This window comes from Phymastichus coffea, unplaced genomic scaffold, assembly GCF_024137745.1.
Source record: "Phymastichus coffea isolate CEN01 unplaced genomic scaffold, Cenicafe_Pcof_1.1 PCOF00031, whole genome shotgun sequence".
Classification (NCBI taxonomy): Eukaryota; Metazoa; Arthropoda; class Insecta; order Hymenoptera; family Eulophidae; genus Phymastichus; species Phymastichus coffea.
Genome location: NW_026706842.1, coordinates 2734715 through 2752934, shown reverse-complemented (window position 1 = coordinate 2752934; position 18220 = coordinate 2734715). Strand labels below are relative to the sequence as shown.

Sequence of the window (18220 nt, the reverse complement as noted above, 5' to 3'; positions counted from 1 at the left end):
AACTATCGGCTCGTATGGTTTAAGTAAAATGACTACAGTCAAAACTGTAGCAGGGAAATTTAATAGACTTACTGGTTTAATTGACCCATCGATTGATTTTACTGTCAGTTAATCAGGAAGTCAACGTCACGTGCTGCACAATCACGTCGGAGTTATGTCATTCGACTAAGCTACATTCACGTGATAACTATATACGTAACAGACTATAATAGACATTATGACGGCATCTATCAGTGCATATGAATTGAGTATAGAATGTAAGTTGAAACAGTGTGTGTTTTAGTGAACAATACGTGATCGACAATATTCAGTGCACGAGAGTAACTTAACTCTCTCTTTTTCCGCCCGCCTCTCCACTAATCCTCACAATTGACCAATGCCCATAAGTTTAATTCGCCCCAATTAGTTTTCACAATCAAGAAAAATTATGATTGCCGCATCATGTAATATATGCTGATTCTTGACATTTTCTTTGAACGCCGACAATTGATACTTCAATTTGCGACTCGTCTTTTTGTGGTGATTCATTATTTCTTTTTATAGTATAATCTGACTGGTCACTTTGGATAGGCTTATCATTCATATCTTATGGAGTTATAGTTTACTAATTTTGTTGATTTAAATCTCCGATACTTGAACGACACTTTTGAATTTAATTTGGTAGTTTTCCTTGCTTGCCGTATCTAGTGGATCTTGATTATTTTCTTTGATATTCATTTTAAGTAATTCATTGATGTAGCATTCAAAATGTAATATCACTATCCAATTTGATTAAATAATATAACTGACTGAACTTTTAACATTGTGCCACGTTTCCAGTGGATTTTAGTTATTAGTAACATTTTGTTGAATGTTTTGAGCCTTATTACATGTCTAATTTGAAGTACTATTTTTGTCTATTTTTGTTAAATCTATCTTCAGCCAACGAATCCAACTTTGTGGCAACTATACTGAATGTACTTGTCTATCACGTTAAAAATTTCATATTGAATAATTCTCCTGTTATATACTATATTGACACATGGCAATTGATGTAGGATGTAACAGGGTGTTAAGTCCTAATTTGAAAAATACGCTCTTTCGCAAAAATGTATAGTTGGAATCAGAGTCAACCTCAAAACGACCGTTGGGACTTCGATGTTAAAGTTTATGTAGGAACGTTATATTTATATATTATTTATATTATTGATTTGATTCCGATTTTAAGATATATTTACAATTTTTAATACCATGTACATGACGAACATCTTCTTTAACTTTTTGTATGTAATTTGTCGTCGAGTAGTTCGATCTTGACTTTTTTTTGTAGAAAAGTTTAACGGCACACTTTACATACGTGTCCATTGTTTTTGAAGAAGCAATATTCTTAGCTTAGATTTATCAATGAGATTTAAAGAATATCAATAATCTGAAGATGTCAGTAAAACCAATTAATAAATAGTGTTTTAAATGTACTATATTAACAGATCTAAGTATAATAGAGATTGACGAGAAAGAAAGAAATTTAGTGTTTTGATAAATAAAGTATGTTACAATAAAGTTATTATTTGCAAACGTAACAATTCTATCCAGACCACAAAACTAAATTAAAAATAAAGACTTGTGACTCGAGATTAGCTAAGTAATAAAATTAGGAAATAAGTTTTGTTAATATTTTTCCGGAAAAATAAACTCATTATTGAACTGATCTAACTGATTTAACGTTTTTTTATATGAAAAATGCACATGTGCAATAAACTGAAAATATATTATCTTAAGAAAATCTTTAGAACTTTCAAAAAAATAATCCGTAAATTATTATCACTTTTATCTTCATTATTAGACGTACAATGAAGTTGTACTTATATAATATAATTATATTGATATAATAGGTTCTTTACACTAAACAAAACACTCTATACTCATAATATTTTGTTAAAATTTATTGTGTCAAAATTATAATAATACATAATTATTAATTGTTTTGTAAATTAATATTAATACTTTCATTTTGGTACATTTTGGATCACTAAATTTATCAGAAACCAAATCCAGTACTGATTAATTGTATTAGTACTTACGGAACTGATTTAATAACAGTAATCTTTTATCGACATTGTTTTCGATAAAATAATTAATCAAGCATGTTTATCGTGAGCTGTTACATTATTAATCATGGTATAATTTAACGACTGTTTATGTCGACCACATGGAGATGTATTGTTTAATTTTTAGAAAACTTAACGTAAGGAAATCACGTTTTCTCAATTACGAGCTACTGGCATGTAAATTTTAATATGAACTCATGGAATGCTCATGCTTATGCTCATCTACATGAAATCCTCATGTCCAGCTTTTTAAAAATCTTAACGGTGTAGTTTTTTATATATAATTCTTTTAGCATTTTTGAATATTTTTCCTCGAGTACAAGTTTTTCTTAGTGTTTCATAATTTAGGTGCGTGTATATATGTATGTATACATACATGTATATATATGTGTATATACACATATATATATATATATATTTCTATATGAATATATTACTTTGTACGTTTTTATTTTATCTACATACTGCCATTGATCCCAAGTTCATTAAGAGCTGCCTGTATATGAGAATCTAGAGGTTCATTTTCGTCGATATTACTGTTTTTATAATCCCTTAAGAAATAACATGTTCCTTCTACATCTTTTGGCATCTCTTTAGGTAGATCCTCTTTAGACCTTTCTATTAAAACAAATCCGGGTCCTTGCATTAAAAAACTGCAATTTATTATTGATAATAAGTCAGCCGTATATTACAACTATAAAACTATCATATATTATTCTCTTGATTAGTGAAAATAGTTTACCTGTATGTAGTTGGGCTAACATTAATATGCAACGGTTCACTGGACGATTCAAATTTATTTGCTATAGTTACGTTATGGCCAAAAAGACAGTACCTCGGCATCTTTTTTCCAACAACACCAGCAAGTACCATGCCTGTGTGGATACCTATTCTCATCTATAAAACAAAATAATTTTTTAATCGAATTAGTATGTATATCATGAAAAAACTAATTTTTAATTTTTTTAATACTTTATACCATGGTGCCGTATAGTGATTTTTGAAAAAATATATCGTACCACGTGTGAAAAAATGTTATTTTTGAATATTTTCAAAATGCATTGAAATAAAGCTTTGAAAGTTAGTTTAAAAATTGTTAAATTATATATCGAAAAAAAAATCACACGCACACATGCGCGCACGCACACAAACACACACATTAGCTTTAAGATTATTTTCATTTAAGTAGAATTAGTTTGAACAGTTCTTCATAATATTTCAATTAATACAAGATGTAAGAATAGTAGCATGAAAATCCATCCTATTAATTAAATAATAATTTTAGTCTATAGGTAATTTTGTCGTATCAAAATTATAGATTATAAATGAGCACACGCAACAATATTCCAAACGTTCACTGAGTGAGGAGTTGAAGAAACAAGTTAAATTCAAAGTGAATAGATTAAGAAAGTTATTGGTAACAATAAACATTTTTCATAAATCAAGGTTCAATATTTAAAAGTACTGATGTAAGTTCAGTTACATACATATCAAAATTCAACTTTGTACAATATAATTTACCAATATAAACACGCGAGTGCATGCGCGCATACATGCGCATACACATGAAACTTTGGTAAAATTCGTTGAAAAAAAATATAGATAAATTGAATCACATTAACAAAGATAGCAAAAGTAATTAGTTTATCCGTGCAATTTTGTTTCCATTAAAAAAAATTATATAGTTGGTCCATGGATTTTCTTAATTGTGTTTAGGTTGTAGCGTTGATTGTTGATTGTTTAACAATTAAGGCGAAAAATCAATAATTCAATTGCACGTGAAAATTTCGCCGAAGTTTTACTAACAATTAGGACTATTTTCGATATTATAAAAACACTGTAAAAGTATTTCTTGGCACATTAGTTAAAACTCATGAACGTGCTCTCCGAAAAAAAGATATTTTAATAAATTAGATAATAAAATAACGATATCGAAGCATATCTTAATATGATGGATTAGATCGTGGTCATTTGATTGTTCCATTTTATTAGTATTTTTTTGCATGATCCACGATACGCGATATACTGCAAAAGGTATGATTGACAGTCTTCATAATTTTAGTTTTTGTCTTTCCTAATTTGAGACAATTCGATTTGAATTATCTCTTGTTAATTATCTCGATTTTATTTCTGATATTTATTTACAATTCGTGTATCATAACACTGATCACAATACTGCTACTATTGATGGCAACAATACTTTTTATTATATAGACGGTAAAAAAGAAAGGAGCTCTACTGACCAATGCAAATAATTTCGAGTTTATTACATTAACTGATTTTTAAGATAATAAGCTTTTTTAATTTGAGTATTATAACCGTCAGTGAAAGGGCGTTAGACGACATTGATATAGTCGCTAAAATTCAACCTATTGATTTATACATGTACAGTACATCTACATCTACCGTGTATCTACATATAGTGGTCTATTAACTCAACATAATGACTATTGTTGATTGTTCAGCAATGACGATGGAATACCAATAATTCAACTGCATAGAAAAATTAAGCCAAAATTTTATTAACGTTTAGGACTATTCCCGAAATGACAAAGACACTACAGCCCAAATGCAATTAAGAAGACTAACGAACCAATTTTATAATATTATTTAATGAAATCAAAATTACACGAATAAAATAATTAGTTTTAATATCTTTGTTAATATGACGCAATTTAACTATATTTTTTAATGACATTTATTTGATTTTGTGACCAGCTCGTGATAAAACAGCAGCTTGTACCGTGTGTCGATATTAAATGATTTAACTTTGTTTATACCAACACAAATAACTTTTGTTCTGATATCGACTGTTAGAAAAGTCGATGTCTGGAATACTCTGATTCGATCGGTAAGTAGAAATAATACGTATACCTTGATAGGTTTACCATCGTGGGTTAAATGCTGTGTGCAAGTTTGTATCATTTTCAGTGCCATCCATGCTATTTGCTGAGCATGGGTATTTGTGTTTTTATGTAAACCACAGGCCACACAATAAGCGTCTCCTATTGTTTCCACCTAAAAATCGTAAACTTCTTTTTTTATTTTTCTTATATATTTAGTCTACGCTAACTGATAAATCATAATGCGGTTGATTATAGTTAACTTAAAAAATTATAATTTTCATAATCAGTTCTTTATTTTTAAAGTGAATAAACCATATACGATATACGTGCTTATATCTACTTGATACATTTTTCTTTGATAATTATTTACTAACCTTTCAAAATCTAATATTTTAATCAATTTTTTCATTAGTTGAAGATTTCAATTATCTGCATATTACTAAATGCCGGCATTAAAATTTCTTATTTAATTTTTAAATTCAAAATTATAAACGAAGGAGATATTTTGTTTCTTTGAAAATGTATGAAGTAGTTTATATTATCTCGTATAACTGATGTCTCTACATTAATTCTACAAAGTAACTTATTAATCAACCATAAAATAATGAAACAAACAACGTATTTAAAAATTGTAATTTCAAATAATGCTAAGAGCCTAATTTTAGATGTTGAATATAAAAGCCAATTTTATTGTAAAATAATCGACAAATGGTTTGTAATGTAGTAAATGAAAAGTATGAACAAAAATTGAGAATCAGATGTACCTTATAAACATCGAGTTGACCGCAATACAGATCGAACTGTTGATACAAATTTTGAAGCATGTTTATAACCATCATTGGAGTAGCTGTGGAGCAGATTGCTGTAAAGCCGACTATATCACTGAATAGCATTGTTACATCCGCATAATTTTTCGCTTCAATGGTTTCCCCTGTAAGAATTTCAGTGTGTTATCGACTATCATTACTTGAAATGAGGCAATAAAATGAGGAAAGTTTGTTTAGTGCGATGTTTTATTGACAGTTTTAATCGAATCTTCTATCTATGTATAGATATTTTGTACGAGTTGTTTTTATGAACGTAATCGTGAGAATTTAATTCAAACAAGATCTAGCAATATAGGTAAATCACGTAACATTGTTAACAAACTGAAATGGTAGTTTTCAAGATTATTGTACGCGATTGAACAATGTAAGGAAAAGTAAGCTTTCCTAGAAAAGATTTCGATGAGAAAAAAAATTGATCGGATTTACCGAGTGTTCATTGGAGTTGTTTTCTACATACATATAGCGTAAAGAAGTAAGTGCATCCCAAACATACCAAGCCAGAGACGCTTAGCTATATCCGGCGGAAAGATAAGATGGAGAAGGCTAACATTTTTCTCCCTTTCGGTGTCGACAGCTCGATTCGCCTCCTCAATAGAGCTCTTCAATTTATCCATGCGTCGGCGCAAACCATCCTATGTAAAGTAGATCATTGTAATTCAGTTTGGCTCGATAGCGAAAACATTTGCACATAATACCAAAACGTTTCAGTGAACATTTTTGTGTAAAGTGCTGCATTGTGTGTATGCTGCGTGGCAGTTTCCACGAGTATCTGTACTTTGTGTTCAATTCAAAACATCCAGACAGTGCCGATAAAAATAACAGATACTCGCATCTTCTTATTTCACTGTCGATTTACAAATAGATACTTCCGACTAACTAATTAATTTACCTGAGCTCGCGCCTGCTCGCCGACGAGAATAACGTCTCTCGTTGCATCATGGAGTGGAATATCTGAGATAAAGAGGCCTCGGCCGGTGAGTCCCTCTAATCCGTTTAGAAAAGGCGAGCTGACGAATAGAATAGAGTCGGATTCCGGACAATGAACCATCTGTCCTTTGAACTCGAGGCCCTTCAATGAAAACAGTATTCGATTGCGTTTTTGAAAAAGTTATTTCGCATCGACCCCACTACAATCAGTATAGCTATGCACTTTACTACAGTTCAAAAAAGGCTTTCAAACAAGGTGGCGGCGTTTTTATGTTTACCTCTTTTTACTGTTATTTTTTCTTAATTTGTCGTTTTATATTTAAGAGCACTTGCGGCTATACAAAACTACATACCGTAAACGATTTATTGTTCTTTTTGATCGAATTTTTCATATAATTTTGAAATACATCAAAGTAGACTTAGTGATTTTCTCGTTTACACTCATTCATAGTGAGTACTGCTTTTAAAAAATGTATCTAACGTATATTGAACTATTCAAAAGTAAATTTTCAACTTCTGGCGTATTATTTATAAAACGTGTAAATGCCCAGTAGTGGCGTGAATCGATTACTGACGTAGACTAAAATCAAGTAAACTCTTTAGCCCCGTTAATTTAATCTAATATGTTATTGAAGATGTTATAGGCTGTAATAATAAAGGAAAAAAGAGAACATGCAATTTATCGTTACTGGATAATCTGAAGTACAAGTTAATTGTCATTACATTTAAACGAAAAAATTAAGACGAAAAATTTAACGAGAACGGAGTCATAATTGAATATAAATCGGTACTACTAATTAATTTATGTGACGAGTAAATAAAAAACAACAAATTGAAATAGTTTGCAGCCATTGTCGATGCAAATAAATTTAATTGAGATCTCGAAGAGCGGTCCTTAAAGTGTTCTGCGAGGAGAGTTTGTGAGAGCCATTGGCAGCAGTACAACGCGGAAAGAAATACCAATGTTGAATAAAATCGACTGGGAGCAGAGTTTGGCGATAAAACCGCGGGCGTAAATGACGATATTGATGGTCATTAAGAGAAAAGAAAGGCGGAAAAGCAGCAGCGGGCGCGTCTTTCTGGAGGTAGCCTGCAGCGGTGAGTGGCTGGATAATGATACCTCCGCTTGGAATTGCTCTGTGCCTGGTGGTCTCTGGAGCGCGAGGACAAAAGGCGTGTTGGACCTCTTAAGAATCTCGTGGAAGCTGAGAGTGACGCCGCGGGGCCTGGTAAAGACGAAGTAGGTGGAGATGTCACGGCCGTGCTTGTTGAGGTGTTGGCCGAAGATGCGCATAAAGCCGACGCCCAGCTGAACGAACTCGAGCTGACGGTCGACCACCAGGTGCCAGGGAAAGGCCTTGCAGAAGCTGGCCACACCCATACGCAGGTCGGCGGCGTCGTGCGAGAGCCGAGGTCGCGGTTCCGCCGGCACCCCGATGTCCTCGGGTGTCTCCGCGCTGGACTTGCTGTTGCTGTTGTCGTCCTCCTCCTCGGCGCTCGGCCGCCTGGCCGTCGTGCTCACTCCGCTGCTAAAGTGCTCGGGCGTGATGCGGTACCTGCAATCGCGAGCCAAGCGAGCGCGGCATAAGCGATTGGCAGCCACGCAAAGACCCGGGGCGAGCAGCAGCTCGAACTCGCGTCGAGTGATTGATCGAAATAATCGGCTGCAGCCGAGCGGACTGGTACGCGAGAGCAGAGATCGGGACACGTATCGCGCGGACGGATGACCTATGGCTGTGAGCAGTGCGCGCGCGTGTAGTCCTGTACTCGTAAAAGCCCGCGATCGTTCGAGCCGGCTGGCACGGCATAATTATCCGCCGGGAATAAAAGCAGCGCGTGGCCAGAGTGAAAGGCGAGAGGGAAAAGCTGCAAAGACTCCAGAGAGTTTCCATCTCGCAGGACGGCTTTTTACTTTGTTATTGGCCGACGGCGGCGGCGGCCCGCTCCCTCCGCGCCCCTTCCACGAACGAATGATCTATCCGCGCGCGCTCTCGCCTACTGTTTCCAGTTTGGTGAATCAGCGGACAAAGCTCGCGCGCAGCCGTCGCGCTTTCTAATTATTATCCCGCGCAAGTTCCCGCGGCTACTGTTTATAAGCTTGCTGATTGGTTTCAGCTCCGCTAACGGTGGACTGTATCCGTAGTGCGACATCGTTATCGAGGACTTTTCTCAATATCTCGAGCGGTGAATATCGGTTAGAAGCCGTTCCGATCGAGTATCAACTTTTATCGTTTGTCAATCAATTATCGACAATCAATTCAGCCGATCAGCCAATCGAGCTGGCATGCACGTGATATATGCATGGCTGCAGCTCAAATATCGCCAGCGACGGTGCCGTGCTGCTTATAAATAATAATAACGCTTGTACAATTTGAACGAACTTGGCGCGGTACACTGAAACAGCTCGAACATTCGATCGGGGTTACGGGCTACATGATTCCGTGAATGCGTCGTGGCCGCAGGAAGCCCGGTAAAGTGAACTTACCTAAAGAACTTGGTGTTGTAAGGATCGGGAAGTATGTAGACGTCGGCTCGGTCGTTATAAAACTGTCTGGCGATGCCCTTGAGGCTGCCGACGAGCAGATAGGCAATGGAGGCGTGCTCGGTGGTGAAGTGAAGCTCGAGGGCGCCGCGGGTGGCGATGCAGACAAATTCGGCCTCGGTCTCCGTGCCAGATTCGTGCTGCACCACGTCGTTCACGCCGTCGAGAGTCGTCAAGAAGGCCGTAAGGTCGTTGCCGAGGCAGCGAAACGCTCGCTCCAGCAGACCCTCTGATGCCGTGGCGATCAGCTCTTGGCCTAGTTTGTCCATAAAGTCATCGGCGTCGAAGTCTGCAATCAATCACAAGGCGCGCCTTATATGCCTATACTCGACGGGATGTTCCATCGCAAGTGATAGCTGAACTTGCTCTGCGCTGATCAGCCGTTTAATGCTCTCGCGCTCACTGCCGATGAAATTGACTTTTCTCAAAATTAGAAGATAGTCAAAGTTGAGTTGGCCACGCGGCAATTTAATCAAGTAGAGCCTATTTGCTACTCAGAAAGTCGGCAGCAGAGAGAGAGAGAGAGAGAGAGAGAGAGAGACAAGGTAGCTGGCGCAGCGTTGAGTAATTATTTGCTAAGCGATTAAAGCTCAACTCCACATCGGCCTATCGGTAAATAGAGCGTGCTAATTTTAATGTCCGTTATGCGTTCGTGCGCGGCCAGGACGAGCTGAAAAATCGAAGGACGTCGGCAATTTTTCCGTGCGCTCGCGCCGCGGTAGCGAGCTAATGGTGGTCGGCCAGGCGGTTTAAATTGGCTGTGCGATATGTAACTCCTAGTGATTATTTTGCTAGAACGATTGCCGGCTTTTGATTCGAATTTTCACGGATTTCACGCAAGCAGACTCGTTACAGCATTGTACCGGGCAATGGTCAATCAGCCGACAAATGGCGGAGCATAACAAAGCCTCCCTTCCCGTACCACGTGCACAGGTGCGCGCACACACACACACACACACACACACACACACACACACACCTACACCGAGTCCACGTCTTTCTCTGTGGCATGTATGCACACGAGACAGAGGGAACGGGGGCGAGGGCCGTTGCATTATCGTGGCAGCCGCTGCCGGCGGTGGCCCATCAAGCTTGCTCGCGGTCGATCGATAAAACAAGAGAGGGAGAGAGAGAGAGAGAGCCTCTGCCGTCTCGGTTTCTCTCGGCGACGCGCTTATTCGGGCTTCCTGCCTCTCTAGTTTAATTCGCCACCAGTATAGCCACCAACGCATTCCGGACGCGCGGACGCATCAATAGCCCGCTCTAATTCTAACGGCGATGCCATTGCCACCGTAGCGGCCGCTTCACATCGATTTTCAGCGCTCGCTCGGTTCGCGGCTAACTCTCGTCATCGACGCGCTCGATCTTCTGCCTCCGCTCTGTAAAGCATGCCAGCATCACCAGATTTCGCCGCTAATTCGTCTAGTTATCAAATGGTAATTATTTAATTGGATTTGCCAATTCACCGAACAGCTCTCGGCCTCCAAGCCACGCGTTGTAACAATTAACACATCGCTAAATCGCTCGCCCTCTCCGCAGCTATCGCTCTGTGACTCGCCTGGTCTAACGCTATTCGAGTAATGAATTCGCTGTATATTTCTTCGATCCGCTAACTGGCGTGCACGGGACGCTACGTAGGTAGTGCCTGGACGGCTGATGGCAGATCGGGCGGAGTGTCGACTGCGAAACAAATGATCTTCTCGCAATTGGATTGGCTGACAAGCCACTTGAAAAAAATGCATAATGAAAAATAAAAAGCAGACGGGCACCGGGGATGCCAAATGTAACGCTGAGATGCGGAAGCACGCGATACTCGTGGCTCTTCCTTATTGAAAGAACAAGAGAGGCTGCAAAAACCGCACGACTCATCGGTATGCAGCGGGGCACTCGCCATTATCCTTAACGCGCCAGAGCCTTCTTCGCCGGCGCGAAGTGAGCGCGGGAGAGCACGCGTTCGCGAGTGGGCGCGACACATCTGCGAGATGTAGCAGCGTCCTCGACCCCGTCCAGTTTCGCGCGTGGGCGATGAAAGAAACGAGATTTCCCGCCTGGGACGAAGGTATAGTAGGGCACGAAGTGATCGCACACAGCTCGAGCGTGATTTCATGCATACGGTAAATATGAGCACTTGCTAAGCGCCACGCGACGGCCTGGGACCCGTCGTCGCCTACGCTATCTCTCGACGCAGCGACGACAGAGATGAAAAGAAAGCTCTTTTCGCAACCGTTCCCGCACCATTTTATCTCGGATTCTCCGAGCGCGACTTCGAGAGCTTTTCAATGTTGTGATATTATTTTCTTTTTTCTCCCGCTGTTTCATCGATCAGATCAGCTTCTATTTCCTGCGAATTTAGCTCAGTCAAATCAGTTTTATCAATATCTTCGCTTTCGTCGCGCATCATTCTAATAATACGCGAAATTGACCTTAATAGCCGATCAGTGCGCTTGAAGCACAGGTGTGACCTATAGCTACAGCCAAACGAGCTATTTTACGGGATCTTTTGTTCGCGGACAATCAGACGACACAGAACGAAAGCTCGCTGTTATTCCGATGCTTGTTTTACAGCAATGCAACACAGATATTAAAGTTCAAGAGGTCGTTAGAATTTTACTGCACTCGTGAAAGATGAATTGTGAGTAATATCGGAATTGAAAAAAGTGTTGTTAAATGGTTCGATCGTCGCAGCGACGTCTCTTTATTTTTTCGAGTTTATTCGAATGTTGCTTCAGTTACTGTGCAAATCCCGGGGATACGCACGGACAGAGTGAGTGCAGCCAGAAAAATGGATGCAGCAGCGAGGAAAGACGATGAAAGAGGAAAGACGGGTGCATTTGCTTTGGCGTTCGGCGGGCCCGCCAGAAGTCATTGGCGACGCGACGTCGGCGAGCAAGGCGTTGCTCTACAAGTCAATTCCATAAATGGGCCAAGAGAGCAGTACGAAGTGCGCATCGCGTCTCGTCGTCGCCTGCAGGCCGCGCATACAGGCTAGCCCCTGGGCGTATTGGCAATGTCGGAAGTTCGCTGTGCACACGGCTTTCGTAAAACATGCACGTCCTTGTCGGCAAGTCGACCAAGCCGAAGAGCAGAGCAGAGCTAGACAGCAACTAGGCGTTCTCGCTGTATGTGTGCGACACAGCTCGCAGGCACTATGGACTTCTATCGCGCACAACTGGCGACGCGGAACAGAGCGCTAACGTTCTTCTCCTAAAACACGCCTGACAATGTTTCAATCAACCTGTCGAGCAGCCATATTGGCGCGTAACTCGCTTACTTCGCACACCCATTCGATTCTCCTTCGATAATGCACTTTGCGCGCCAATTACATTTCGTCCCCTCTTTCTTCGCTTTTTGCCTATATTACTAGCTGCATCAGCTGATTTGCTCATACAAGCTTTTCACATGCACGCATACCACTTGGTCCCATCACTACCTCTTTTCTGTCTGGATATTTTCATAATTAACAAATAGTCTAGAAGCTGGATCTCTTCCTATATGCGTCGGAGATTCACTTCAGAAAAATTATGTAATCCCATGACAAATTTCCTGCTGAATCCGAATTTCCGAGTGACAAATTGCAAAAAGTGGGAAGTTTTCCGGTAGACCTAAAAAAACTGAGTTTTCTGATTCGAAGTAATTTTTTCTGACAATATGAATCAAAATAAGAAAAAAAATCTCCTGCATGCGTTATTAGAAAAGTCATTAGTTAAAAGATAAACGCGATTTTATATTGCAAACTGTCATATTTACCGCATTTTCCAGAGTCAATAACTGATGAAAATTAGTATTATTGAAAAATTCCGACAAATTTTGATTACTTGAACCTTCGCCCTTCTAATAATATATGTAGATTCAATTTTTCAAACTGCGTTTTCGCTATCATTAACAAACTGCGTTTTCGCTGCGTAAGCAGGCGCACATTCTCAAATATTTTTATTTCTTACAATCATTGCGTGCATGCATGTCTATAGATAAATTTTTATTGTATAAAACATCAACAATTTTATTCATAATAATATTTTCATATTTTTAATTCGAATTAAATTTATTTTTAAATATATTTTCCTTAAAATACGAGCAATATTCACAGCAAACAGTTTGAGCTTGTATACAACGATACCTGTTATTGGCACATATGTTGCAGAAACAGTTTGGAATAAATTCTTCAATGGAAAGTAATAGTTGTTCAATCTTTGCTGGCATCAGCATACCGTTCTCAATTTTGATCTCAAAACTTAGAGGATTTAAAGTTACGGCACCAAAATTCAAACAATTTATTTACATATTAGTTATGTAAAACGCTTTTCGAATATTGCTGTATCGAGACACTTCTTGGTGGTAATTCACTCGGCGCACTTTTTTGCATATAGTGGAAAACATAGCTCCTTAATACATTAAAATTAAGGCCCTTGCTACCTCGACTCCATACTCTGACTAAGAATGATTTTGCCTTGTCAATGCAATCATTGACACATTCATTCGATAATTCTAAATAGAATAATATTTATAAAGATATATCGAGTTTGAAATGAAGAAAATTCATGTTCGACAAATTTATAAGCTTACTGCAACCAAAGCGAAGGTCACCATGTGAACATGCTTGAAATTCACTTTTTTCGTACCAACTTTGCTGATGTAATCAAACCCAGTTAAATAATGAATGGCAACAATACTTCGATTAATGTTAGGGCCAATATTTTCTGCAATTAAGTGAATTGATATACTGTGTATTCTATTCTGAAACGTAAATTATTATGAAATATATTCTTAGCAGTAACAAATTACCTTCAGACCATTATTCAGTGATTTATGTGAAGCATTATTTTAATGTCTGCCTCCTTGATGTCATTGTTGCAAACCATCGAATTTATAATTGCTATTATTGCTTTGTTCAATCGATGTCCATTATTTATTACTAACAGTGCTAAAGATTAAATTTATTTCAGGCCATATGGTATTTGCATTTTTAATAATATAATTGGTGTGATAATAAAATTGTGTAAAAATATTTCTAAATGTTCTTTATTCTTTGTCTAAGACTAACATTTATCTTTTTATTTAGGAAGCTTTGTTTTTTTCTAGTATACTTCAATTTTTTCTATTATTCTTCTATTATACTTCAAATACTTCGATAGTATCTTTTTTATAGCGACTACGTCTTTTATACGATTTTGAAGGGTTTATAAGACGATTGTCGAAAATAAAATGAATTCTCGTACAATACCGTAACGTAAATTGAATTTGACTAAAGAGTAAAGCGACGTAGTAAAATCCTTGAATGCTTTCAAATCACTCCAATTAGGAACCTTGCGATATACAAGCATAACATTCACAGTAATAAACATTTCCGATTTAACAATTTCGTAATTTCCTGCTATACAAGACGTTTTTTTATTTCATGTGTAAGTTCGCATTTATTAACTTCTTTTGTCAAAAATCCATTATTATCGAAAAAATAGTCACGGGACGTTATTTCATAAGAAAGCAGCTGGTTAATGTCAATTTCGTACTCATGCAATATCTAAAATACGTCGAAATTGATTTTCGTTTTTTAACTGCTTTTCGTTCCATCTGATTTATTTTCCTTTTTTTTTTAATTCTGTTGAAAACGAGAGAAAATTTGATTTGGTTATGGTTGCGGTGAATGATTTGCTCTATTCGATGATTCTCTCTTTCCGAAAATGATTGAACTGATGACAACCACGCTCAAAAATCTGTAAAACTGATTGTGTAATGTCATGATGAACATGTAATTCATCATTACTAATGTTCATATGAGTGAGTTGTTGACACAAACTAGTTGCAGCTTGAGTTTCATGAAAAATCAATGACCACCTTGTGACTGCTGCTTTATTATTTGTTAATCTAATAACACGTGACTTGCAAAATTTATCTTGCTGATTATTCAATTGTTTTAGAGCTTGATTAGTAGATGTCGAACTACATGGAGAATCTGATTACTTTGCCGTAAAATTTTCTTTCAAAAAATAATCTTATAGTTCTAGGTATATATTTTTAAAATTTAAGTATATATCTTCAAATCTTAAATAATTAATACAATCCGTAGTTCTATCCGCTTTTAATAAATCGAAAGAATAAAGCTATAAACACATTAATGCCTCTCTTAAAGTAGAATATGCTTTGATTGCTGTATTATAATACCATCCATTTAGAGCTTGTTCAGTCACGTTGACGACGAACAGTTCAGTTTCAATAAAAGCATTATTGATTCCGCTGTCTTTCAGAAACTTTCCTATGTATGCAAAAATAACTTTGAGCATGTCAAATCCTCCAAGAAATATGAAAAGATGTTCAAACTCTTCTTTACATATCATCGATATATGTCGAGCACAGGATGCGGAAGTATTGGTAAGAATCCTACTTACTGGCACAGTCTATCATCAACAGTAAATAATGAGTTGAACGGTGACAAAGAAGGAATGAATCGTTTGATCAATATTGCAATTTAATATTGACTGATTAGTTTACATCATATAAATTTACTCTGCTTAAGCTCCATGCTAAATCTATGGAATTAACACTACCACTGAAAAAAGTTGATTTAACCAATTGAATACGCAGAAAAATGTGTCAGCAAAGTTATATCTTAGGAGATTTTTGGACACGCCTGTTTTTCCTAGCACTTTAAAAATGTATAAAGGAAAGTGAATTACTTTTTGATGAATCTATAATTTCAGGCTTGTATTTTGTATTTCTATTTTCTTCTTGAAACAAAATCAATACTATGTCGTGCGATCCATGTATCTGTGATGTCGTATTTTCCTGGTGGTCGAAATTATCCATGGCAGACTTATTGAATTTATGTGGATCAAAGTGAGTAAATAAAGGTACCATCAATTTGGATGATCGAGCCGTATAATCAGCTAAACGTGTTCGTATTTTTATTTGGTAATTAAAATTAACATTCGCTACAAGTAAAAATGATGTTGAAATAATTACGACTTTAGAAGTTTTTATTTATGAATCCTTCATCAGGCAATAAAATTGTCAACTATTAGTCACACTTGGTCTTAATCAAAAAACAATTGAATATTCGTAACTTTTTGAATCATTGAAACCAATAATTTAATTGGAAAATATATAAACAAACAGCCACTCTTAAAGAATTGTGCTGCATAGAGTTACTAAAATCAAACTCAAGTTACTTAAATTAGTTTTTATAAAAACAAATTTTTTCAATGCATTTTTAACTTAATTGACAATTTTTATTGCATGATGAGGGAGTAAATAAAGACTTCAAAAGGTCGTTGAATTGAGTTGAATTACAGTCATTCCGATTAAAATGTGTAAAGGAGTGCGCTGTTTTCCGTTACAATATAAATAGAAAATATTTTGGAATAATGAAAAAATCTTGAAAGCTCTAATATCCTGCTTGACTTCGTTAGCGACACAGTATTTAAAATTTTCTAATCTAAAAATTTCTATATTACAAAGTTTGAAAAAAAAATTGTTTCCACATTTTAGGCACCACTATATTTGGTAAAGATTTTTTTGAATCATTTATGTCATGTTTATTATTTTTAAATCAAGGCTGTGGCGGCCTCTTCAACGCTTGTATGCATTCTCAGCTTATCAGAAATTTCAAGAGAATCAATTTTTGAGAAAAAAAAAGAATTGAGACTTATTTTTCTAACGTGGATAAGAGAAAGAAACTTTTTCTTCGAAAATTTCAATCAACAATTTTTCAATAAATCGATCGTCTATTGCACACGATAATTTTTCATTATTTATTTTTATAACGTTACAAAGTTCATACGCTACTCTTGAATAAATATTAGGCTCTAAACTTTTTATGTAACGCAAAGCTATAAGCTGTGGATCATCGTTATCACTGATCGGAGAACTTTCATTTACAGGTAATATATTATCACGAGCACTTTCAAACGATTTGATATTTTCGCTAAGTGAATCTTATTTTTTATATCTCTTGCATTATAGTCACTTGACTTTCGATGATTACTTATAGTGAATGCAAACTTGCTATTCTTTCAAAAATTTCATCTTTTTATTTATAAACTATTTTCTAAGGCATGTCTTGTGATAATAAATGTTATCTGTTTGAAATAAAAAAAAATAATAAATCATTTGTTCTCCAAGTGAAGAGCATTCCATCGCTCGATTTTCGATCTTACTCACTTGTATCATCCAAGCTCATCAGGCGCCTGTAAACTTTGTCGTATTTTGTTTTTGATACTTCGATTATTTTATCACGACAAACTGTTCTACTATAATACTTGTATGAACATTTTTTTAAATAAGTAATACACGATCTAACGTTTGTTTCATCTTGGAATCCACCAACAAGCGGGAACTTGAAGAACTTTATAATTCAATAACAAGCCGCATCGTAACACAGACTGTTCTGGATGTTACATGAACTAAATACATTGCACGTTGAAACAAGTGCAAAACGTGTGCGACCTAGCAGCCCCATGTCCGAACAACACACAGGCTTGACAGAGGCGACAAGTGCGCACGTTACCGCAGCGAAAACGCACTTTGTTCAGAGCTGTAAAAAATAATCTTAAAAATTTCATTCGCATGAAACATATACATATCATTAGAAGGGCGACGGTTCAAGGAATTCAAATCTGTCGTATTTTTCAAAAATACTCATTTTTATAAAAGTTATAGACTCTGGAAAAATGTGATAAATACGGCGTTTTGCAACATTAAATCGTGTTTATCTTTTAAACTATTGATTTTGCCAATATAACACATATAGAAGATTTTTTTCTTATTTTGATTCATATTTTAGAGTACTTTTTTTTAATTACTTCGATTCGAAAAACTCCATTTTTCAAGGCCTGTCAGAAAAATCAAATTTTCCGGAAAACGCCCCACTGTTCGCGATTTATGACCCAAAAATTCGCATTCAGCAGGAAATTCTACATGAAGTTACAGTTTTTCTGATCAAGCACGGAATCATAATTAAATAGAGACAGAGCGATTTGAGACTTTTTGTAATAATGA

General features: G+C 36.6%; 1 protein-coding gene across 1 annotated transcript in view; it reads right to left on the bottom strand.

The window, feature by feature from the left end:
• Positions 1-1919: 1919 nt before the first annotated feature.
• Positions 1920-18220, bottom strand: part of LOC131663063 (head-specific guanylate cyclase) — a 43195-nt gene continuing 26894 nt past the window's right edge. Inside the window, exons 4-11 of the mRNA XM_058933140.1 lie at positions 9173-9518; positions 7808-8243; positions 6650-6829; positions 6254-6392; positions 5698-5864; positions 4962-5105; positions 2830-2984; positions 1920-2740 (exon numbers count right to left, since the gene is read on the bottom strand). Of these exons, the coding sequence (XP_058789123.1) occupies positions 2545-2740; positions 2830-2984; positions 4962-5105; positions 5698-5864; positions 6254-6392; positions 6650-6829; positions 7808-8243; positions 9173-9518 (1763 nt within the window). The 3' untranslated portion in view covers positions 1920-2544. The remainder of the gene's footprint in view (positions 2741-2829; positions 2985-4961; positions 5106-5697; positions 5865-6253; positions 6393-6649; positions 6830-7807; positions 8244-9172; positions 9519-18220) is intronic.